The sequence below is a fragment of the Limulus polyphemus genome, unplaced genomic scaffold, assembly GCF_000517525.1.
Source record: "Limulus polyphemus unplaced genomic scaffold, Limulus_polyphemus-2.1.2 Scaffold575, whole genome shotgun sequence".
In the NCBI taxonomy this organism is placed as follows: domain Eukaryota; kingdom Metazoa; phylum Arthropoda; class Merostomata; order Xiphosura; family Limulidae; genus Limulus; species Limulus polyphemus.
The window spans coordinates 434,387-459,591 of NW_013666185.1; the positions used below are offsets into that span (position 1 = coordinate 434,387).

A 25,205-nucleotide genomic window follows, 5' to 3' on the forward strand; every position below is an offset into this window, starting at 1 on the left:
GAATGTCTTCTAAATAATGAAAATATGAAACTTTTTCCTCAGAGTATTACACATAAATTGTAATAAAATTTAATAACTACAGTGAAAAATCTTGAAGCAACCCTTGTAACCAGGAATAATTAACATACTAATATTACTGTCCTAACAGCCAGAAATAATTTTCTATGTAAAAAAAATCACTCTTTTTAATAAAATCGTTCTTATGACCAGTTAATGTAATATGATAATAAAATTACTGTTAAATGCTTTTATCCCAAATATATCTTTTTAATAAATTTAAAACTCAACAGTAAAAAATGCACCTCTCAATGTTATTCAAAATACTTTGTTCTAATAGGACTATCTTATTACTGCTCTGAAGGAAATGAGTTATTAAATATTATTATGTGGATTACCAAGAAAGGCTGTGAATGCTAGGTTTAATTTAATCATATGGTCACCAGTATTACAAATCTTAATAAGATCATTTTCTGATACAAATTTATAATAAACCTGATGGGGAAAAATATGTTGCATTCAGATGTTACTAAAGAATTTTTAGGAATGTTTTAGTAGGTTAACTGGTTTCACTAGATACAATGAGAAAAAGGAAATAGATAAAGACAACCTTGCAGTGTGCAGTACTGAAAGTGTTTGTTCATACCTTAATGAAAAAAGATAACTGTAATTTCCAAACATTTACCTATGATGACCTTTTAGTACCATTCTTATGTTCCATACAAATTCATATAGCAAGAAATCCATAATATCAGATATGAATTAAAAGAAAACAATAGCCCAATACAATCACTTAATATTTCCAAATGTTAATTTGCACTTTTATCACTTAGCTTTAACAGAATAATAAGAAAACTCAATTCTTTTATAGAATAACAGATATCCAGGTTTAATCACTTTTTAAAAATATTTTCATTTATGTAATATATATATAGGGGATAGTGCAAAAGCATTTTAACTATTCACTGAAGATTAAGGTAAGTATCAAAACTTGTTTAAAACAACCTGCAGTTGAATTCTTTGATTTAAGATGTATTTACTCAATTTCAGTTTAATTTCTTAATCAACAAGTTATGCAACAAATCATTGGGGAAAAACAAACATTTTAGAGTTTTTCTCAGAAAATTGTTGGATTTCTTCTGTGTAGTTTGAAATGATGAAATTACGTTGTTCTGGTGAATTGTGCTTGAGAAACTTCACACACACACACTAAAGAAGAATGCATGCTGAAGAGCTGCGGACACGATTATCATCTTCATAGTCTTCCTCTGAGGAATTCAGTGAGAACTTTCAATTACTAACTATATCCACAACTTATCATTTTCAGTATTTGTTGCTTTAGGCTACAAATATTTAGTTATGGGTTAACCCTTTCATTGCAAGATACTATAAATATTTAGTTATGGGTTAACCCTTTCATTGCAATATACTATAAATATTTAGTTGTGGGTTAACCCTTTCATTGCAAGATACTATAAATATTTAGTTGTGGGTTAACCCTTTTATTACAAGATACTACAAATATTTTTCTACTTTCATAATTATAAGTGAGGTATGCAAACACACAGTTTTAGTACTTGTGTTAACAAAGCTTGAATTACAGGATTTAAAGTGGTGCTCTAGGTGACACATGGTACTTATGTAGAAAAACATGTGCAGTGCATGAATGACAAATATCTTCATGAAGTTGATTTAGCTTGTATATACAAACTAAAATATTAATATAAATGAAACATAGTCTACATATAAAATAGAATATTAACATAGAGTAAGAAGGTTCTGTATACCAAACTAGGGTATCAATGTAAATGAAATTTACTATATAAGCAAATCGGTATAATACATGTAGATGAAGAATGTATGTGCAAATCAGAAAATGTACATAGACAAAAAGTGTTCATTAGAAGCACAGTCTGATGCTATGATTATCTTTATGTGATACTAATCTTTTAAAATCTTGTATTACATAAATGAAGATGTTCTTTCAATAGCCTTCATGTAGAAGCATATTAACTTCCTATTTCAAAATAACTCAGAATACATTACTCTTAAGAAGTCTTTCTATGTAATTTATAAATGAGTTAGCATATAAAAAATGTTACCCTCTACATGGATTCCTTAGATGAGCCCCTAATATACATACCCAGGCTAATTACCTGCTGAGAGCTGGGCTAAAATTGGTTCAGCAGCTTCATGGGTGCTGGCAGACATAAGATCCTTTACTAAGTAAAGGGGAACAGATCTTCGTTTTTGTTTTTCTGCTATATCGATGAATTTTTTAATGTTTTACCTTAAAAAAAAAAAAAAAAGTCCTTTCAAACAAGTGCTTAAACAACCACATTCAGTCTATGATCTTCAGTGGGATATCATATATGAGAATATCACTATTTAAGGCAAACATATAAATCTCTCTATAATAAACTATATTTAAATTACCTGCTTAAAGCAGCACTTTTGCTAATTGAAGCTCCGTAACGTGTTATATAATTAAGTGCAACAATTTTAAACACCCCATAGATGTCAAATATTGGTCTTAGAAAACGTTATCCTCACATTTTTATCAGTCTTCTTTAATATTTATTATGCAACTTATTTGTTCATTGTTACAATACTTCCAGGTGTAACTTGCATGCATTACAATGTTATCAAAATAAAAATAACCTATATGAAAAAATATAATAAACTACATTCCCATTTAACATTCTATACAGCTGCATGCATGAGAAAATATATTTATCTAATCTACTGATCAACAGTATCACTTATCCATTAACAGGTCAATCAATCCATCTATATATGTGTGAGAGATATATTTTGGTACATTTTATGCTTGTTCTTGAATTAAGTTTAATCACTGTGAAAAAAATATTTATGTTCTGTCTAAACATGCTACATACCAGACGTTGTTGCTGTCTTGCTTGCTGTTTCTTCATTAGTAGTAACTCCACAATGATACTTTGTTTATTGGGATCAACTGTCTGAAACATAATCACCAGCTGGAATGAGACTTTACACCTCTACTAATTTGAACCTTTTATATCATGTACAAACAATTTTCATAATAAAAATACATAATTCATTCGTGTGTAAAACTAGCTCACTTATTAAAAAAATACAACAAATCTTGATATTTCAGTTATAGTTTAAATAATTAATACAATTTAATGTTTACTCATGCACAAAACTATAACACAGTTGTTTAGTTAGTGAAACAAAAGCACAATATACATTAATTTTATGGTATATTTCAAGAATGACTATAATCACTAAGAAGCAAATTACAATCAAAGAGGAATTTGTTGTTTGTTGAATTTTGAGCAAAGCTACACAAGGTCTATCTGAGCTAGCCATCCCTAATTTTGAAGTGATAGATTAGAGGGAGGGCAGCTAGTTAATACCACCCACCACTAACTTGTAGGTTATCCCAATCGAATACTGAGATTTGACTGTGTGCTACTAGTATAATGCATCTACAGTACCAAAGTGCAGAGCATGTAATTGTTTCTTTTTTTGCTGCTAATGGGGCACGAGCCATATAAAGTCAGATCCACGCTGGGCTGGTACAAAGGGGAAGTAGTCTTTAAAAAGAACTTTTGAACCAAGTCATTCTTGCAGGATAGCACTACATGACACTTTTCATGGGACAGGGAATTAGTGAAAGTGCATAAATCACTTGTTTTGTAAGTAAATCATCTTTTAATCTTTCTTTCACTAACAGTATAGATTAGAATGTTTAATATAATATATTTATTATATATTGTTCATCATTATGATCATTTTTCACTGTTATCTCAGCACATGCATTTAGAACTAATCTAAATCTTCTAATCTAGACCAAATCTCTGGAAATGTTATTCAGACAACATCCAAAAATATTGTTAATAGTGAAGGTATTCAATATGAATCAGTGCATTTTATTAATTACAAGTTTTAATTTTATGACTTTGCATATACCTAGTTAGAAAAGTATATTAAATTAGCTATTTAATTATTGGGTTAATTTGTAGTTCAGGTCTATGTATATAGTTTGTTCTGATTGGAAGTTACTGATAACTGCATGGCAATGTAACATTATGGCAGATTTTCCAATGTACTATTAAATAATACTCTACTAGTATTCATTTAAAAAAAGTTTGTTTGTTTTATTCAATCATGTAGAGAGATTAAGTAAAATTTACAAAAATTATTTATTGTTGTTTAAGCTGAAATAAGAAATATACAGAGAAATATAAAATATCACATAATTAACTGTGATTTGTTTAAAATTTAATAGAACCTAATTGGTATAATCAATGCATTGTCTATATAAAGTTATGTTGTTATTGCAGTAACAAACACGTTACATACAAGTGATTTTGCTTACATGCATTACTTACTAGAATAAAGTTGAACTTGCTCTTAATGATTCAAATACACATAGAAAACAAGTTAAAGGTATTTATCTATTATACTTGGATTAGTATTTTTATAATAGAAATAAAATGTTATCAGAAGTATTAATCCACATGGAGATCTTCAATAAAACCAATGTAAATAAACATTTATTACTTTACCTTATATTTACCTGAATTAATGAAATTTTCACATGACACCTTACCCTTCAGAATATCCTTTATGCAGACACATTTAAATACACACATTATACAACTCTGCGAGTAATTATAGAAAAACCAAGATAATTAAACATACTCTTCCATTCATTCTGAAACCATCACTCAAACTGTTAGCATGGTTCAGTAAGTCAGCTTGAAACATCTGTTTAGTATTCTTCCCCTTAGATTTTGCCACAGCTGAGTTTCGAAACTTTTGTTTACCCCAAACCTGCACCATAATGGCTCCATCTTTTAAGTAGTCAACCAACTTAAAAAAAGAAAAAGCATTATCAGATGTCAGATATACTTTTGAATGGATGAACCACAAGAATATTATACTAAATTTACAAATTCAATATATGTGTACTTGTAAATATATATTATATACTATTTTTTGTAATTTATCCATTTGTAAGTGTTTCTTATATATATATATATATATGTATATATATTCTTTCCTTATATTTGTTAGTTACCTCAGAACTGGCATAATTCTTAAAGATAAACTACATTTAAATAATTATTATTCTAAAAACTTTGAAATATTGCATGGACAAACATATAAACTCATGATAAGCTATCTCTTCAAATTAGTAACATGAAAGTAAGTTGAAAAACAAGGTTGTCAAAAGTTAAGACATTACAATAGTTTCACACAGAAGAAATGTTTGAATTAATATTTATTGTGTGAGATTACAGCACCTGCATACCTTCAATGTTTCAGAATTTTTCACAAATCTACACATGTCTATATGCACATAACCATCCCTAATTTTGAACTGATAGCCTAGAGGAAGGTAGCTAGCTAGTTAACAGCATAAACTGACAACTATTCACAAACAGTCTTTAGTACGTCCATGGTCTCAAAGTTTGGAGTGTGTGTTTGTGACAAAAGGATTTGAATCATGAATTCTCAGAATCACAGTCCGGGCATGCTAACTACTAGGCTATGTCTGGTGTATAACTTCATTGTACCACTGTATATGTGTATATGGTACAAAATTGATATGTTACTTAAAACATAAGTACATGTTTAAAACAACAAAATGAAAATTATTAATAAAAATATTTAAAAGAAAAATTAATGTTTAGGGTAATTATTCTGCTCTTTGAAATTCCATTTTTGTTACTTGTCAAACTATATAAAATAATCAAATTTAAGTTTTCAATTTCATATCAAGTCAGAAATTAACATCACAATAAATCAAGGCTTAAAAATGGTGTGAGGCCTTAGGATTTTCATTTATTATAAAACCATACTACAAAATTCAAATAACATCTAAAAATTTGACAGTTATATATTTCAGTAGTTAGCTATTATGGATAGAACACAACAAAGATCTATTCATCATAACACTATTTTATTATCCTCAGTTGGACAGAAAGTCAAAGTATGAATTTCATAAAGTAACTTCACTCTTTTTTTAAACATAGAGTAAGATTTCAAAATGTTTAAGCTCAAATTGTAATAGAAACAGTTAAGCAAATCTATAAAAGACAAAGTCTTCTTAGTTTCTTTAAAATATTCAGAATATATGATTTACAAAAAATACCTGAAACTGTTTTTAGCTTCGAGAAATGCAGTTGATCAGAAAAAATAATACATGAGGTGTAACAAAATAGAAAAGTAAAATTACTTCAGAAGAAAAAACATTTTGATTTCAAGAGCACTAAATAAATTCTTCAATGAAAATTGTAATTCTAACACTGAGGACTCTTTCTAATCTCTTGTATATAAAAACAATTATAACAGTTTTGGAACTCAGATTCTTTTGCAATACACCTAGAAAAATATTATTAAAAGAATCTGAAGTAGAGAATGAAACTGTATCAGATTATATAATTTACAGAATTTCTCTTAATTAAAACAAATGTTAAATGTTCATTGATAAACTATAAATGATTGAGGAGGAAGGAAACTTTGCTAGCCAGATTAACTGATGCTATTACTAATTTTATAAAATTACCTGTTGTGTTACTGGTTTAAAAGAAAATTTTTTCTGATGATTAAAATCTGGGTTATTGGTGTTAGTAATTGTTTCTGTAACAGTGTCTTCTTCATCCAGAAACACATGATACTTGCAACGAGTATCCTATAAAAATTCAATACACAGTATAATAGATTAAACAACTTTTGATAAATTATAAACACAATATATATATTGAAAATAATTAACAAAATCTAAAATATGAGTTTTAAATGTTGATTTATATCTTCACATTATAATCAGCCTAATCATTGCAACATGCAGAGAATCAAAACAATATGCTTGCTCTTACCTTAACAAGCATGTATTCTTGACAGTTAACTTGTACTTAATGAGCATATCTCAATAATAAAAGATATTGAAAAGTATCCTGTATCTACATAGAGTTTTTAGCCTTGATCATTTTTGTACTCACTCCTACTTGTACACAATTAACAGGAAAAATCATTAATACTTGCCAATTACTAAGCTTGTCTTCTCCATGAAATATTATTATACAATGAACTTTCTAGCAATCAAAGTGATCTTGTGAATTATAAATACTGATATTTATTTACAAAAACAAACTCTGACAGTCTAATGTATGCAATACTTACTCTGTACTTATTAGGTAGGCCACGACAACCATGAATCTTCACTATGAAATGCAAGTCTTTTCCAATTAATTCACTTGGATTATCAATGAAAACATCATCATCTTCAGTATATTCCTTTCCGTCTTCAGTGCACGGTACAACTTCAACCTACAGAAATATGAAGAATCTCTTATATCCAAATGCATTTTACTTCTATACACATAACTACACAAATTAAAATATAAAGAAAATGAATTACTTACAAAGTCTAGAATATAATGTGAAAAGACCCATTTTGTTAATAAGAGACATAAACGAAGCAGAGATTATATATTTTACTCATAGGTACATAGATGCACAGAAATGTTGTACTTGGATAAATCTATAGCATTCACTCATGCAACTTTCCAATAGCTAAGACATAGAATACTATAGTATTTCTTAATGATCTTTCCACTATATGGAAATAATTAGAGAAGAAAATATTGCCAGAGATTTCTGAGTTTTTACTATAATGAGATCAAAATGAAAGATCATCAATATGACACTAATCTTTCAATAATAACAACTGAAGTTGAATTAATTCTTTACAATTTGGTACATCACCACTGAAGAATCAATTAAATAAAATATCTCAATAAATACTGTGGACAGGTGAAGAAATTACTATAACACTACCTGAAGTAAAATATAACCACTGTCTATTTGTATAAGTAGATATAAGAAACATTAATTCAGCATCCTCACAAATCCATCTTAGAGTTTTATGAATCTATGAATAAGAGACAGACAAAATTACTTATTATCAGAAAATAATATTCTAAGTTAAGTTTTTCAACAAAACAAAGATTTACGATTATATACTATTTGTAATAATAACAAACTAACAAGATATCAACAGAAAAAAAATCAATATATTATATTCAAGGTATAAGCACAGAACAAATGTATTAACATTTTATGAATTATCAATTTTCTACAATTAACAAATATTAAAATCTAAATTTTATTACATCACTTCAGTACTAACTAACATTACAAACTTATCTGATTTAGATAGATATTAACAAGTGCTTACATTCATAATTCCCACTTCTGTTCCTTTGAAATCTGTAATTTCCAACTGCTCTTTTTGTTCAACCTGGTGACAAATTAACAAAGTAGTGTAATTAAAATAAAATAATTATCATTTGAAGTTTAAAAACATTCTTCTGTACAAAACGGATAAACCATATTGCAAACCAAAGAAAGATGATTTCATGTTAAGTTTTAAAAAACTGTATCAATTTCAGAAAACTTCTTACAGTTCACGTGTTTCTAGTGCACAGTCCCAAGTTAGATTTCTAAGTAACATATCTGAAGGATAGCTGAACCTATGAAAATTATAACTAACTGTTGAATCCAAAAATAATATGAATGAAAATGTCGGGATAAAAAGGATGTACAAGACTTTGGATTTTACTTAAATAGCTTTAAAATAAGACCCTAATTAGGGAATATATATATATGATTTATACAATGATGCAAAATGTTTTGTTCATTTTATTGCTTAAAATATCCTACTATCATAATATGAAGATCATTAAATGAAACATTTCTATTTTCTTCAGCAATAAAATGTAATAGCATATGCAATGAAAACCTGAACATGAGTAACTGACAATATGACAATTTTTTCTTTAGGTGAAGAAAGTTTAGTCAGTAATAAGAAATGGATAGGTTTTCCTTTCATTCTAAAGCTGTTCTTTCTGTGAACTTTATTTACATAGGAAAAATATAGTTCACTACTATTTGTTTTAGAAAAATTAGAAACTAATTATTCTAAACAAAACCAAATACACTTTAAGATGAAATATATGATAAGGGTTGTATTTTTCTGTTTCTTTTTAGAGGTTACGCATTAGTACATGTAAATTTAATATCCAAAAAAGTGACAGTACAGCAACAAAACTGAAAAGGAAATAAAAATAATCACAGACTGAGAAAGTTAATATAAGATTTTGAGAAAAAGGTACACTACACAATAAAAAATCACTAGTTTTAGTACAACCTAAAATATATATGTTTTTGAAACATTTTGATATAATAAAAAAGACGAGTACAGGATTACATGTATTCATTTGTATAATTACATCAAAGACATGGATGCAACTCCAATAAAGTGACTGGTCAATTTAAAATGTAATCAGCATTCCTCATTTACCAGTACAAGAGAATATGGTCAGTGATCCCAGAGGGATTAGGGAAAGGGTGAGAAAGTATTATAAAACATTTCCCAATATGTCTCAAATCAACGATACTTTTCTCAGCCTTACATCCATGAATGTCTCTAAATAATGAAAGATGGAATAAGATAAATAAAATAAGTCAAGATTTTCAAGTCTTACTAGAAAGGCTAAGGGCTGTAGAAAAATCTGAACATTGCCAATGCGAACTTCTGTGTCGATGTCTTCTAAAAATGGATCTCTCTCCTAAAACACAAAACAATACAGACTTACATAAGTACATGTAATAATCAACTTTTTGAAGTATTATCTTTTAATATGCATAGTTATACTAATCAGGCTATTATTATTTTATATAGATTTGAATTCAAGTATATAAAACGTTTACACTTTGTCAAAGTTTCAAAATATATAATCACTTTTTGTTGTTCTTTATTCATATATAGTATCCAATATACATGTTGTTACTTACCTCAGGTAAGTCCCAATCTTCTCCTGACTCATAATTCTGATACATTTCTTTCATTAAATATAATCGATTAAGGAATACCTCTTTTGGCCATTCAAATTCAAGTTCATTCTCCAAATTACGCATCTTAACAAGAACCTGAAACACAAAACTAGATATTAAATTCTACCAAAAATATTAGAAAAATTTATGATAAAAATATAAGCTACTTGCAAGCTTGCAAAATGTTTTTAAATTCTCAATGCTCTAGTAACTTTTTACTGATGCTAAGACTATTTTTTAAGTGTTTGAAAAATAAAAATAATAAAGAGAAAGTTTGATTAAAAATGAAGCATTATCTGAATTATTGCTATATTTTTGAAAATAATTAGTTTTAATGTTAGGGAAAACATGTATTTGTGTTTATAGAGGTCTTAAATAACTAGTGAATGTGGAATTTTATAGCAAAATATATGATTAATAGCTTCTTGGTCAGTAGAGCTGCAAGGTCCCAGTAGTTTTCACTTTAACAGAGTTACTGAGTGAGATGAAGACCTTCAAAAGTAGGAGAGAGAAAATGTGAAACCAGCTTAAAGAACCACACAGAAACATTGGAGTTATATGCATGGCACGAGATTTGAAATAAGGAACCTTTGTGATGTGCATTATGATTTTGTAGATGAAACAAGAAAAAGCCATTTAATCTACAGTGGAAAGGTCAAAGCTTAATCACTTAAATACAGGGAGCTTAATATTCGCTTTTGCAACATGTGAGCCTAAGATAACTTACCATCCTGAGCATTCCATTCATGCTCCCATCCTACATACCCATGCATAAGTTACCCTTCCCTTTAGCCTTCTTTTTGTTCTGTATATAAGCTGGTAGTCTGAGTATAAGTGTCTTCACTGACTAAGTTCTAGAGACACTAAGTTTTAAGTGAGTTTCAACAAGTACTAGTAGAATAGCTTTCTCAATTTCCTCCCATTAAAGCTCAGGTCACAAATAATAACTCAACTGTAATATATGAGAGTTACATTATTATAATAAAAGTTTAAAATCAGGTTAACTAATATTTTGTAGTATTTGAAAGTGCAAACTGACCTAGATCCTTGCGGAATACACTGTTGATTATTTGTATATTTATATTTTATGTGTCATTAAAAGAATAAATAGTTTTAGTATGTATTATTGAATACATCTGTAAAGTTACTTATACTCACTAGGTGGAGCAAACTAAGAATGTCATCCTAATTTTAAATATAAATAATCCTATAGCAAAGATGATTGAAATACTGTTGTTTTCCTCATTTCACCTCATTGTTCAAGTTCACAAAGTCTTCCAAGATTTAACTGTGCATACTCTAATTATAGATACAAAAAAGTATAATTTATTAGTTTTAAAGTATACAAAATGATATGGCAAAATCAAATAGAGATTTGTATAACTGAACCTGAAAGTAAAATAGACCCTAAACTGAAAACTCTGGTTTTTTCATTAGAATTTATAAGCACTTCATGTAACTGGCACATTATCTGGCACAGAATTAATTCAGCTAGTACATCCATATGTTTAACTAATGTTACATCATTATTTCATAGCTTCCTTGATGCCTTTGGTGAAACAGTCAGATATTTCTTATTGGAACAAAATTAAAAAAAAGTGTCATACAAAGACTAAGAACATGCAGGTAGTGAAGCAGAATGCATAACTAGGGTTTAAAATAATTTATGGTTTTCAGTTTCTTAGCAGTATGTTTTTTAAAGATAATACAGGAGAATAAACCACCAAACACTATATTGAAAGTGATTACACCATAAAACCACCAGATCAGAAAATTTATAGCTACAGCATAGCAGCTCATAGAATGCCTCTGAGTTTCTTTCAAGTACAAACTTTTAGCTCATAGCTCTGTCATCTCTGACTGATTTGAGAACTAATTACAGTTTTGGATTCAGGAGGTCAAACCTCTTTCAATTGATGTACTTGATTATACCCAAGGTCTCATAGATTAATCTATTCTAATCCTGCTTGAGGAAGCCAGGAAGCACTGGGGACTCAAGAACTTACTGTCTCTTTGAGTATCTAAAAGTAGCCAATAAGGCCACCTGATATCAGGTGATTGTTGAAAGATGCAACACCCTTGTCAATGAGCCAGGTCATAAACCAAGCTATAGTTGATAAGTCTGGATGAAGTGAGTTCAACCTCCTTACAATACACCATTGTCAATATGTGTGCCATTTACACTGATAAATATTCATCGTGGGATGACATAGAGACTGAAACAGGTACATGGCAACCTTAGATGTTAAACTCTTACACAGTGTGAAGGACCACATAACCTCCACATATGAAGCTTGAGCTTCGGGATGGATGAGTGTAAGATGTCGGATTGTGGCTGCCTTGACAGAGCTGGCCAAATAGGAAGTGGAAGAGGTGAGCACTTCTGAAATTACCTCAGAAGCAGAAACCAGGGTTGAGTCAGCCAATCCAGTGCTACCAACAGAATGTTACCAGGGGTTGTACAAATCATTGCTAGGACTCTGGGTAACAGACAGATAGGTGAATAGGCATATAGGTGCAATCCAGTCCAGTCCTGACCAAATGCATCTACTGCCAAATCCTGAGAGTGAGGTACCAGAGACCAAAATGTTGGTAGTTGAGTGTTCGAATGAGTGGTAAATGCATCAACCATTGGTGTCCCAATCCATGAGCAAATCCAATGGAAAACTGTTTGATGAAGCATCCATTCTGTTGGGAGAATCTGCCACCAAGTTCATCACCCATATAGTAGGATGATATGATGGGATTGTGCCCAATATAGAATATCCAAGGTTTGAAAACAAAGAGACCTGTACTGAATGTCTTGATGGGAAATGTAAGACACCACTGTAAAACTGTTGGAGTTTGAAGCATGATGACTTTGCCCTTCAATAATTCTAGACCTTGAGACATCGCTCTATGAACAGCAAGAAGTTCAAAAACATTGATGTGGAGGAAAGCCTTATTGTCTCTTCATAGACACTGAAATTCCTGGTATTTGAGGCATCCATGAAACAATGGCATGCTGGACAAGGTGGAAGCAGAGGAACACACGATTGTAGTATTGTTCCAATCTAACCACCACTCCAGATCAAAGATGTTGGTCTTGAATAAGGAAACTGGGGAATCCAGTGGTTCACTGTTAATGATCCATTGATTGCATAGAGACCATTGAAGGGATTCATGTGTACTTGTCCCAAAGGAATGAGGGATTTAAGTGATGCTCACATCCCCAAAAGATAAAGAACAATGGGAGAAAGAGATGTGAGTAAGAGTCAGACTGCTTGTACTATAGCATGGAGCTGGATGAGAGTCAGCTGAGCCCGACTGAGATACGTGTTACAAATGACACCCAGATGGATGATATATTGTGTTGAAGTGAGAAAATATGTCTCTGCTCTGATAAGAAATCCTGCCTTGGTTGCTTTGGAAAGCAGTATCTGGGTGTGACATATTGTCAACTGGTGCCAGTAGTAGCCAGACATCCATGGAATGGTGTGAACCTAGGCCTATGGAATGGAGGTAATAAAAAATGTTAATCTGCTATGTTAATATAGGATAAGAGCTGTGTATTCCTTTTAAGACAGGATCTATTGCCTTTATAGGGAAAGCACCATTCCCTATAAACATAACAATTACATTCCCCATTCCATAACAATGATGAAAAGCAGATAAGCCTATCAACCTTTAGAGGCATGGCAAATAAGGACTTGAAACATTTCAAAATCTAAAAAGAGTGGAAAGCATGAGATGGTAGAGATTGCTGATGAATTTATAGGAACAGACAACTGCCTGGTTAGGATGATAGTTACTCACCATCAGGCAGACAAGGTAATGTGTGTTTAGAAACAACTACTATCTTGCCAAACTTAAACAGAGCAAATGTTGAAATATGAAATAATATAACCATCAGAGCATGCTTAGTTATCTCTACTAGTGATTTTAAAGAAAAAAGAGAGGATATCAAGTTTCTGTATTGATTTTAAGTGAATCAATGCAATCAAATACGCTGACACATTTCCATTGTTAAAAATTGTATGACAAACTGGAGGGTCCCTATTGATTCAAAATGTTAGACTTGGCACTTGACTACTGGCAATTAATGATGGACAATGAAAGCAGACTTAAGACTTTTTATAGCACTCAAGATGGTTTGTATAAGGTAATGCCATGTCATTTATTCTGTTTAATATACCATTCACTTTTAAATGGCTAATTGAATGTACACTCTGAGACTTGTAATTGAAGAGATGTTTCATGTAGGTGGAGACATAGATATTTGGCTGCAAGTTTAAGTCTGCTACTGAGAAGCTGAGAATGGTATTTCAGTGAGAAAAAAAAGCAAGCTTGAAGTTGGGAAAGTATGAACTTGTGTATGTGAGTGTGAATTTTCATCATCATTAGGGGTAAAAGTGTTGTTCAATGATTCAAAAAAGTTTGTAGTGGTTAAGGATTGATCCTAGCTAGTGAGAAGAAAATGTCTGCAGCTTTCTAGGTTTTTCGTTGTATTATCCACATTTTGTGGATAATGTTTCCAAGACAGCTATAACATTGTTTACTTAGTCTAAACTGAATCTCATTTTAGAAATACTGCAAACAAGCATTCTGGTCTCTAAAATGTGCTTTGGTAGGTTTTCCATGCTTCACTAACCAAAGCAAGATTGTTCAGTCATTCTAGAAATAGAGTCAGAAGAGTGTTGTAACAGATGTAAGAAAATATGAAGACTTTAACTTCACATGTCAGAGGTACACTTAAGGCTTCCAAATGCTGGCACTATATGTCAACAAATAATTGTTTGCAGCTATAATATTTGTCAAACTGATATGGTTGATAAACTTCAAACACCCAGAAAATAAGAAGGTATGCTGGATTACAATGTTGCAAGAGTATAACATACTTGTACAGAGTATGTCATTGTCTGGAGTAGCAGCACAGTTAAGTAGACAGATTATCTTATAAATAGTGAGAAACTGTTTTGCTGAATGATCAGGACCTGGATATCATGCACCTTTAAAAGCAATTACAGACGATAATAATTTCCCCAATGGAAATATTCCAAATCTATCATAGAAGCTACTGCATATGCTTCCAAGATTAAGTGTGACTTTTTCAAAGTACACTTAGCACAAATGCATGAAAGTATCCAATGCCAACTTTGATGAAGCTAGTGATACTGAAGTGTTTGAGGCAACTGTTTGGCAATGAGTATCATGTACTACAGTCATTAAGCAAAAGCATTTTTCCTGTGTACATTAATGTTGAAATTTGGCAAGATAATGTTAGCACTCTACTTTGTACTGTTCAGAGGTAAAGTTGATCACACCAGGGGAACTAAAGCATAGAGTTGTAGATTTTCCATTGTAGAATACAGTCCTGAATATAGCTTGTTCTCTCTCAGATATTCATAATAGTAGATGTTACTGATAAATTTACTAAGAAACCTAAAGCTTATATAGCAGTTAATAATTCAGTATTGTCTGTCACTGATAAGTTAGCTGAACACTGGATAGCATAATATGGAGCATCTGGAGTAATCTATATGGATCAAGAAGCTAACTTCAACAGTCAATTGCTTGCAGGATTGTACAAAGTGTTAGATGTGGTTGAAAATGGTAATTTAAGCATATAATTTTCAATCTGATGGTTTAGCTAAGCAGGTTTATATAGAATATGAAGCACATGTTTGCAAAGTTTATAAATCTTAACCACACTGACTGGACAGAACATCTTCCATGTATGATGACATACAGAGTAGTTAAATAACAATCAACTAATTATTTACAAACCTTTCTGATGTTTGGACATAAAGTATAGCTCTAATGGGTGTAGTGAATATTCCACTTCCCAGTGCAGATGTGTCACAATGTCTACAGTTAAGATGCACATTAAAATATGGGTAAATTAGACACACGTTAACATATCAGGCAGAGAAGGAATGTAAGTTTGTTCTGGAGATCATGTTTAGTTTTGCAACACGATAGCCACATAGAAGTAACTCACTCCTATCTAGACTGCTCTGTATCTCCTAATTCAGCACCTCAATCTGGCAAAGTATGAGTTGCACTGGTCATGTGCCACATGAAGGAGTGTTCAAGAACTTGACAAGTTAAAGCCATGCATCACTATGAATCTCTTGTATATTAATTAGACTAAGAATAAGAGGCAGAAGAGTGATTAACCAGAAGAGAGTGATAATACTTTATCTAAATAACATGACCTGATCAAATGCCATAAGTACTTCATTGTAGAATGGTTCAGCTGATTGGAAAAATGGTTGCAGCATCAAGGTCGACCTTTAAATAGATATGGTTTGAATTGAACCATTAAGTAGATATCAAATAAGCAGATGAAAGGATTTAGTGACCTTTACTCTCTGAGCTATCAAGTGGAATTTCACAATACAATGTCTATATTTTGTGTTAGTCAATCAGTTATAGCAGTCAGGACAGTTGTGTGGTCTGCAGGCTGAGATAAACAGCTGAAAGGAACTGGTTATCCTTACTTTCTGAGCTACTGAGTGGAAAAACAATGATTCCGATGAGCAGATCACCTGGAAGACACTTATATATGACAGTTAGCTATAATAGCTAAAACGAACAGTTTGAAAGAATCTTACAATCCTTGCATTCCAAGCACTTAAAAGGAATTTCATAGTGAACAATGGCAAATGTTTAAGTGAGAACCTATCAGAGACTTCTTTATCATGTGTTACTTTATGTTGCATTTAGAAAGAAGAACATACCTTTGATTCTGGTGGATTTGTATCAATCTTCCAGGTTTACAGTAAGAGTGCATTGCTCTTAAACAGCATGAAAAATGATACATAATGTGATAAATCATGGTGGAAAAGAGAGTCTAACATTATTGACTTATCAACTTAGAAAACAGATATCAAACCCAAAAACCTTTGTAAATTTGATAATAACTTGACTGAGAATTCCATAAACTGTTTTCATGGATGAAGAAAGTTACTTTATTTGGCAATACCAGACTTGAAAAGCAATTAAATGTTATTTTCATTTATCATTAGTTTCATATATTTTGATACCAACCTCCTTAATTATTGAGCAATCATTCACAGCATTAAGGCAGTAAAATTGAAATGGTTGCCAAACTTAAACCACTCATCTGATTGCTTATATGTTTAAATTTGTTCTTTGGGGTGCTCCACCTGAGTTCTTCAATCAAATTTTATCAAAATTGTTTTGGCCAGTTCCTCACACTAACATATAATGGCAGAGATACAGATAACTCTGCCTTATATGTATAAATGAAGAAAATGTGTAAGTTATTAAATGTAGGTAACAAACAATTCTGCATGAATGGATTGGTTAAAATATTTATGGCATACCTTTCAAGATATTTCTACTGATATTGACTTTTACAATTATGGAAACAAGTTCCTTTAAGAAACCCATTTTTTATTATGCATGGAAAAGATGTAACATTGTCTTTGCAAAATGTTTAGTTCACACTGAACTAAATGATGCACACAATCCCAGTTATAAAGCTGGCATACTTCCACGACTGAAAATAAATGTTGAGTTGCCAAATAAGCAATTGAAACAAACAGTAGAAAGTAGAACAAAGTGAACAAAACTGCAACAACTCAGTAACAGGAAATAAAGTTCTTTTGTACATGTCTCTAGTTTAAAGGAAATTCCAAGAAACTATTAGAGTTATTAATAGGAAAACTTAGGGTAATTAAATATACAAGTCATATAAATCTTAATTTTAGAAATTTATTACGATTTGTTTGTAATTAAGCACAAAGCTACTCAATGGGCTATCTGTGCTCTGCCCACCACAGGTATCAAAACCCAGATTCTAGCGTTGTAAGTCCACAGACATACCGCTGTGCCACTGGGGGACAATTTATTATGAATAGACATAGATAGTACATGGGAATGGGTCACAAAGATTAAAGGAATCAAACCCATATCAGTATGAGAAACTATCAGAAAATATAAATAAATAAATAAATCATACAGTGATGTATCCATTAATAAATACAGCATGATGCAGATAGTGAATAATAAAAGAAATCAGCATCTGAAGCAATTAATGATTTCCATACTTAAAAATGTAGTAAAAACATTACTATCAAAATGAGAATGGTGTTATAGCATTTTCACTGTGCTTAACACTAGATAAAGTACAAGTAATGCAAACATAAGATGACAAAGAATAGAAATGCAAACAAAATGAAACAGTTCATACCAGTAGACATACAAACACACAACAACAGTTTAGGGTCAAAAGGTTATATGGGCAAGAACCTTCACAGTATTTACAAAACTTAGAAGTCTGTCACACTACTTTTACTTGTAATGATACAATAAATTATCTAAAATTTAAAGAATGTGACTGACTTATATGGAGCTGAGAGAGGCTGAAAAATATGATAACAACTAACTAATTTTCAGATAATACACATGCCTGGTAATACTATTAGCAATAACAGTTAATCTAAATTTGATGTTAAGGTTTTCCACAGTATGAAATGGAAGACAAAGAAAATAAATTCCAAATATTCAGAAATTACACAAATAATGGGGTTGAATGACTTGGATAATTAAGAAAACAAACAACTAGCTGTTAAGTGAAAAAAAATATCCAAAGTACTGAATTTTATTTTACAATTAATAAGGTAACAGAATTATAAATATAGTTAAATGTACAAATCTATAGGTGATGCACAAGTGTGTTCCAAACTGAAAGAACTGAGTAATCAAGCAGAGGATCTCAGAGACTTGAAATAATCCTGAACTATGTTTATAATTAACTGGTGGGTATTTTCATTGGATTTGCAGACCTTATAAAGAGTCAAACTAAAAGCATCCTGATGGTACCAAAACTATGAACTGATAATGTGAATGAAGATTGAAGGTACCACAGCCACAGAAAGCACATGTACACAAAACCACTCAAGATGCACCTGCTGTTTGGTTACATATAGAAAATTTCCAAACAATGCAAAAATATTTATAATTATTCTCATACTTTCAACTTGCAAAGTAGTTCTCCTCAATAATGTGTAGGATTTGATAGAAATTTCATTCATTTATTATCTCAAATATGCTATACTACTACTAATCAAATGATAACTATAATAAGCTTTTATGCTTACTCAGATAGAAGTGAACAATACCCATTTGTAATACGTACTTCTGTGATCCACACAACTGCCAAGAATTTCTTACAAAGTGAATAGGAAAAAGTATATATAATTACAAAATAACAGAACCAAGATATGTATGAACAATATGAACCAAGGTAGAAATTCAAGAACATGAGCATATGGTGAATTTTTGGATATACAGATAAAAATATTATGAATACGTTATCAGTTTGTAATCCCTTCATTTAAAACATATAACAATGAAGTATTAAAGTGAAATGACAAAATGCACATTATGTATTTCTAAGATTGGATGTTGTGTTGAAATTATGTGAAGCCAAAATATAAATTAGGCCAGGAAAATCCTACCACACAAGTACAGTTTATAGACATGTATAAAGAACACAGTATGAAAATGGTCCCATACTGTAATAAGACATAATATTTTCTTATTGAACTAGCTCCTTTTTACAACAGAGAAGTATGCCCACTAATTCTGAAACTGTTTTGTGAACTTCATTTTACATTAATGTTTTAAAGATAGTATTAGTGAGGTACTAAAAGCGTATGATGTAGTTATACCAGGATTAAACTTGAAATATTGTAAAGCATTAACATTGGCTAAGAGCAAAATAAATGGGTCCTCTGAAGTATAAAGAAAGGTATAAAGTACTTGATGATAAAGAATTAGAAAAGAAGTGAAAAAAATCAGTATTTCTGGTTTGATAAAATCTAATTTTGACAGTATAAATATAAGTTCAACAACTTTCCAGCAGAGTGTGATCACAGTGAATGTCTGATTTATTATGTTGAAGAGTCATCTTGTTGTAATGTGAGAAATATTAAATTGAGAATTAAAAGTTTCAACAGGGGATTTTCACCACATTCATATATGTAATCCAAAAATTGTTTTTATTTAAGCTAACTTTCATGTTCAATTTAAGAATTTTCATTTGAGTTTGATAAATGGTTTAGAGTATGGTAACACATTTTTATATTAATAAGAGATTGTGAAATCAGCTTGTTACAAAAATTGATGTAATTACAAAGGACAACACTAGATTTATTTATTAAGTTAAAGTATTTTAAGTTATTAGTGGTGAGTATAGGATTATACATCAAACCTTACAAGTTACTCAATATAAATGACGATGCTCTCAAATGGATCCCAGAGTTAATTAAACTTTAAGCAAGAGAAAGAAGCTACTAGCACTATAGTCTCCTTCTCCCATCAAACTTCAGATCATTTTTACGTTCATATTATATATATATTTATGATTATCTTTTATATTAGGAAAATATTGTTGTACCAAGAGATGATAGCATTAAAATATTGTTGTACCAAGAGATGATAGCATTAAAATATTGTTGTACAAAGAGATGATAGCATTAAAATATTGTTGTACCAAGAGATGATAGCATTAAAATATTGTTGTACCAAGAGATGACTGAAATGCAGTGATTTAAATACCTCTTTAACTCAATATTCTTCTATTTTATATGTAATTAAAAGATGTCATACTTATTTTGTATTATTATCTTCTGCATTTCTTATTACCACTATAAATTCCCGTGGCTGGAGTACATCAGGACTATAATGCTAATTTTACATTATACTTTGGCCATGGTTGTACACATTTTATCCATTTCTTCAAATTTCACCTAATCATTCATTTTATTCTTTTATACCACTCTTTAGAACTTAGTTGTAGGTGCAATCACACGACACTCTGTGAATGGCATGCAGAAACAAAGAAACATAACTTCAGACATCTGCAAATATATGGACACTCACAATATATTCATGCAATTCTTTAAAAAAAGTAATACAACAATTCCCAGATTATTATTTAGTGTTACAAGTAGGATCCAATTTATTTCACATTTGTTAGTTGATATTTTGTCCTACATGAAAAAATTCTAATTAGTTAAGGCACACTTCTGAGATAATCTAAAAATACATCTAGGACAAACTAGTCATCATTTGCAACATGATAGTTAATTTTACATGGTCCTGTATCATTACTTATACACAGAAAATGTTATGTATAAATATTCTATATCCACATTATAAAAGAAAGTAGAAATGTTTTCAAGGAAGAATGACCACTAGTTAAGATTTTGAATGCTCTTTACATTTATAGTTATGGGACTTTTACATATTTATTGTGTTTCATTAATCCACAAATCTACAGCATCTTCCTTCTTATTACTTAAGTCAACAATGGCTCTTTACTTATAATCTGTATAATAACACTTTATTTAATGCAGTGCCACAATTAATGTAATTGAGAATGTGAGAATACAGGATTATTGATTATTTTTGATGTAATGACTAGTTATGTCCATTTGTATCTAGAGTAATGATGTATGTTGAAAGGAAATTAACGTTTGTTATGTATAAAAAAAAGACTCTTTATAAATATTTAACATGATATTCAAAAATCTTAATAAGAAAAGTCAGGCAAGGTTATTGAATCTAATTAGAGGATGAAAAATTTCAAAATATAAGCTCTATGGTAAGTTGAAGGAATACCAAAACATGCCAGCACACAAAAAAAGTATGTTAGTTTTTAGAGTTTTAACACAGCACACTTCACACATTATTATTACTAACCTCAACTTTTCTGCTACAGCCATCAAGCTATGAATAACAATATAGAAGAGTACATGTATTTCAGTGCTACAAATAAAAGTCAAAAATTCCAAAATATAATTAATAAATGCAGAAAAAATAAGTTCAGAGGTAATTATGAACAAAAGCTTAGAGATGCAGGGAATAAAAACTTCAATGAAAAGTGTAAGTTAAGTGAAGAATTAAGAGAAAAGATTTCATGTTCAAATAAGAATAATCATAATACTTAATACATTAAGCATCTTAGAAGCACAACATGTCACCAGTGCTCACAAAAAGGTTCTTAACAGAAAAAAATATTATAGAACCTGAACATTTATTAGTGTCAGTTTTACTCAAGAACTTAATAATAATCTTCTAAGTTTTTATATTTAACAGCTTTTACAATTATCAGCATGCTCTTCGTGAATATTAAACTACAGTTTCAAATTATTTACAAGCCTTTGTACAAAAATATTCTATTTTATGTTTAGTAAAAGCTTATTGAAATAGTTTTCTTCTAGTTTTGAGATTATATTACATTCAGTCTTATTTTAAAATGAAATTACTGGTTATAAAATGAAATACTCTACAGAAATAACAATGTTGGCATATGCAGCAGATCAGACCACATGAAAATATAAAGTTATCTTTTAATGATTTTTTCTAAATTACTTATGATAATAATTGTGTAGTATAAATATAGTAGTCAGTTTGCTAAAACATAAATTACTATTTGCATAGTTTCAGCTTGTTAATATACATGATACTTTGACTTATGTACTTGAAGTGTGCTAGTTTCAGTATTACTTCAGAAATGAGTGTTGTATAGAAGTCATTATTTTATTAGAGTAGTTATCTTCTCTCACTTGGTATTTTTGAAAAATTAGGAATTGACAAAAAATATATGAGTATAATTACATTGGTGTGTTATACGTGTTTATAAAATGTTTAAATAAATATTAACAGATCTAAGGAATTAAAGATCTAATAAACTTATTATAGCAGAAAATTTGATGCTCATCAATACTTATCATGTAATTAAAATGATAAATTATGTTTCTTCTGAATATATTCTTAATTTTTGTTTTCTGGTATAAAGCACACTAGAGATGCTACAAGCACTCTAAGTTTTAAAGTGAGAGCTCACCTCTGTTCTCCCTGTTAATTTGCCTAATATCTGTGGTGACACCAGCATGATTTCAAACTTGACACGTTTATCAAGCTCTTCACTAATAGAATTAGCTTCCTCAATTCCAGGTAAGACCTCCAGCAGGTCCTTATTAAGTATAGCCGTTTCTAGAAATAAGAAAATTGCATGCATTATAATATTGATACCTACCACAAACTTACAAACTTAAAACAAATTTTTCTGAACAAATAAAAGAATTAATAACATTTATCAAAACACTTAAGAGTTACTTAAATGGTTAGAATACAAAAACAATAAGTTATTTAAAAATATAATAGGAATTGGAATCTGGAATTGGATAAGATTCAGAGTAAAATAAATCATATAATTCAATACAATAATTTTAAAATCATATTACTTTTAACTAGTTTTTTACTATCCTAGGTAAGTTTTCAATCTTCCACCCTTTCAATTATGCAACAAAACGATGGTACTTTAAATCAAAAGAAACTGATCTATTTATACTTATTTATTATCGCCTGAGGAAATGACACCACAACATTTTACATGTGACTAACACATGTACCACTTCAAAACTTTACAATTATGAAATTCAATGAAAGTGCTTGCAATTCATCACATAGTTCTGTTGCCCTCACATACATCATTTGCCACAGTTGCCATTTAATAGCTGAGTTAGAGATCTATGCAGTGTTTCAGCAAGTCTCTTAAGCTCATTTTCAACAAATCAGGAATGAAGTGAAGGAAACTGAACAATGAGCTGCTTTTCTGTAGTTGTTGAAGCCTTTCTTCTATGGATTCAATGGCTGTATTACTAATTTTTTTAAAGAAATTAACCTTGAAGTTTAGATGTGGATCAAGAACAGAATGAAAAGATATCATTTTTTTCATGAGTTAAGCATTACCACAAAACTAGCCAAAAATTTGAAATTTAGCATCTTGAGAGAAACTGCCTCAGAATGAAACTTGGCTCCTACAATAAAGATGAGGATATTGTTGCGTCAGCGAGGTCATGTGACTAGTATCATGCCACCCGTTTTCTAGAAATATCCTGTTCCTTCAAGAATGCCCTAGCATTTACTAGATTGGGGGTAGTCTGGTATATATAAGATGGTCACAACGTGACAGGACAGTGTGTAGGTAATGAGTAATTGAACTGCAGTCAGAGAGTGTGTAATTGAGTATTGTCAAGCACGAGCACGTGAGACGTTCTAGCTTTTGTTATAGAGCGACTGTTGAAATTAAGTGTATCGGTAAAGTAGTATTTGGAAAGAATAAACCAGTTTTATTTAAGAAAGGACTTGTGTCGCTAAAGTTTAGTCGGAACGAATTTACGGAAAATTAAGTAACGACTGGAGGTGTAACAAATTGGTGTCAGAAGTGGGATAGAAAATAAAAAAGAAGAAGAAGAAGATGGAAACGAGAAGCGGCAAATCAAACTACAGCCTAGCAGACTTGATGGCAGCAATACAAGAACAGCAAAAGAAACAAGAAGAACGAGAAGAGAAATTACAACAGTTGTTAGAGGAAAAACGAAAAGAAACAAGAAGAGAAATTACAGCAGTTCTTGGAGGAAAAAGAAAAGAAACAAGAAGAGAGAGGGTTTAGCTGCATGGTCTGGAAGGGGCTTGTCATTGTCTGGGGCTGATTAAGTCGATGGTTAATGTATCCTCCTTGTGTAAAAGACAATAAATCATCCTTTAATGTATCTAATTTGCTTTTGAATTTACTAATGTTTTCCATTTGTACTTCTTCCCACTGTTGTAGTCTCTCTTCTTGTTTATTTTCTTTCTCCTCCAATAGCTGTTGTAATCTCTCTTCTTGTTTATTTTCCTGTTCGAGCTGCCACTGTTGCAAGTTTTCTTGCCACTGCTGTAATCTCTCTTCTTGTTTATTTTGCTGTTCGAGCTGCCACTGTTGCAGGTTTTCTTGCAACTGCTGTAAATTCATATCTGGGATGTGACTTTTAACGGGACTGAATATGTCTGCATTAGGGTTTAGCTGCGGGCTCTGTAAGGGGCTTGCCATTGTCTGGGGCTGATTAAGTCTATGGTCAATGTATCCTCCTTGTGAACTCAAACTGTGCTCTATATGCTTCCCACGGAGCCTTTCCATCGAATTCCTGTGGCTTCCTTCGCACTGGATCACTCCTAGTACTGACATTGGCAGAGATGAATGGATGGACAGAGGAGCAGAAAGCTGTATATCTGGCAACGAGCTTGAAGGGACAACCACTGGAAATACTTGGACAGTTGACAGCAGCCGACAAACACAACTATAGAGCACTGGTAGAGGCTCTGGAACTCAGGTACGGAACCCAAAATCAGTCAGAAGTCTACAGAGCTAGGTTTAGGACGAGAATCCGTGCCAAAGGGGAGAGCCTGCAAGAGCTGACACAAGACTTGGAGAGCATGGCACAAAAGGCCTACCCAACTGCACCACACGATCT

At 31.0% G+C, this 25,205-nt stretch overlaps 1 protein-coding gene across 1 annotated transcript in view; it reads right to left on the minus strand.

The window, feature by feature from the left end:
• Window positions 1-541: 541 nt before the first annotated feature.
• LOC106459207 (kinesin-like protein KIF28P) overlaps window positions 542-25,205 on the minus strand; it is a 65,088-nt gene continuing 40,424 nt past the window's right edge. The window contains exons 14-23 of the mRNA XM_022385639.1: window positions 22,754-22,902; window positions 9,850-9,984; window positions 9,540-9,623; window positions 8,231-8,293; window positions 7,174-7,320; window positions 6,557-6,682; window positions 4,687-4,857; window positions 2,894-2,975; window positions 2,154-2,285; window positions 542-1,265 (exon numbers count right to left, since the gene is read on the minus strand). Of these exons, the coding sequence (XP_022241347.1) occupies window positions 1,207-1,265; window positions 2,154-2,285; window positions 2,894-2,975; window positions 4,687-4,857; window positions 6,557-6,682; window positions 7,174-7,320; window positions 8,231-8,293; window positions 9,540-9,623; window positions 9,850-9,984; window positions 22,754-22,902 (1,148 nt within the window). The 3' untranslated portion in view covers window positions 542-1,206. The remainder of the gene's footprint in view (window positions 1,266-2,153; window positions 2,286-2,893; window positions 2,976-4,686; window positions 4,858-6,556; window positions 6,683-7,173; window positions 7,321-8,230; window positions 8,294-9,539; window positions 9,624-9,849; window positions 9,985-22,753; window positions 22,903-25,205) is intronic.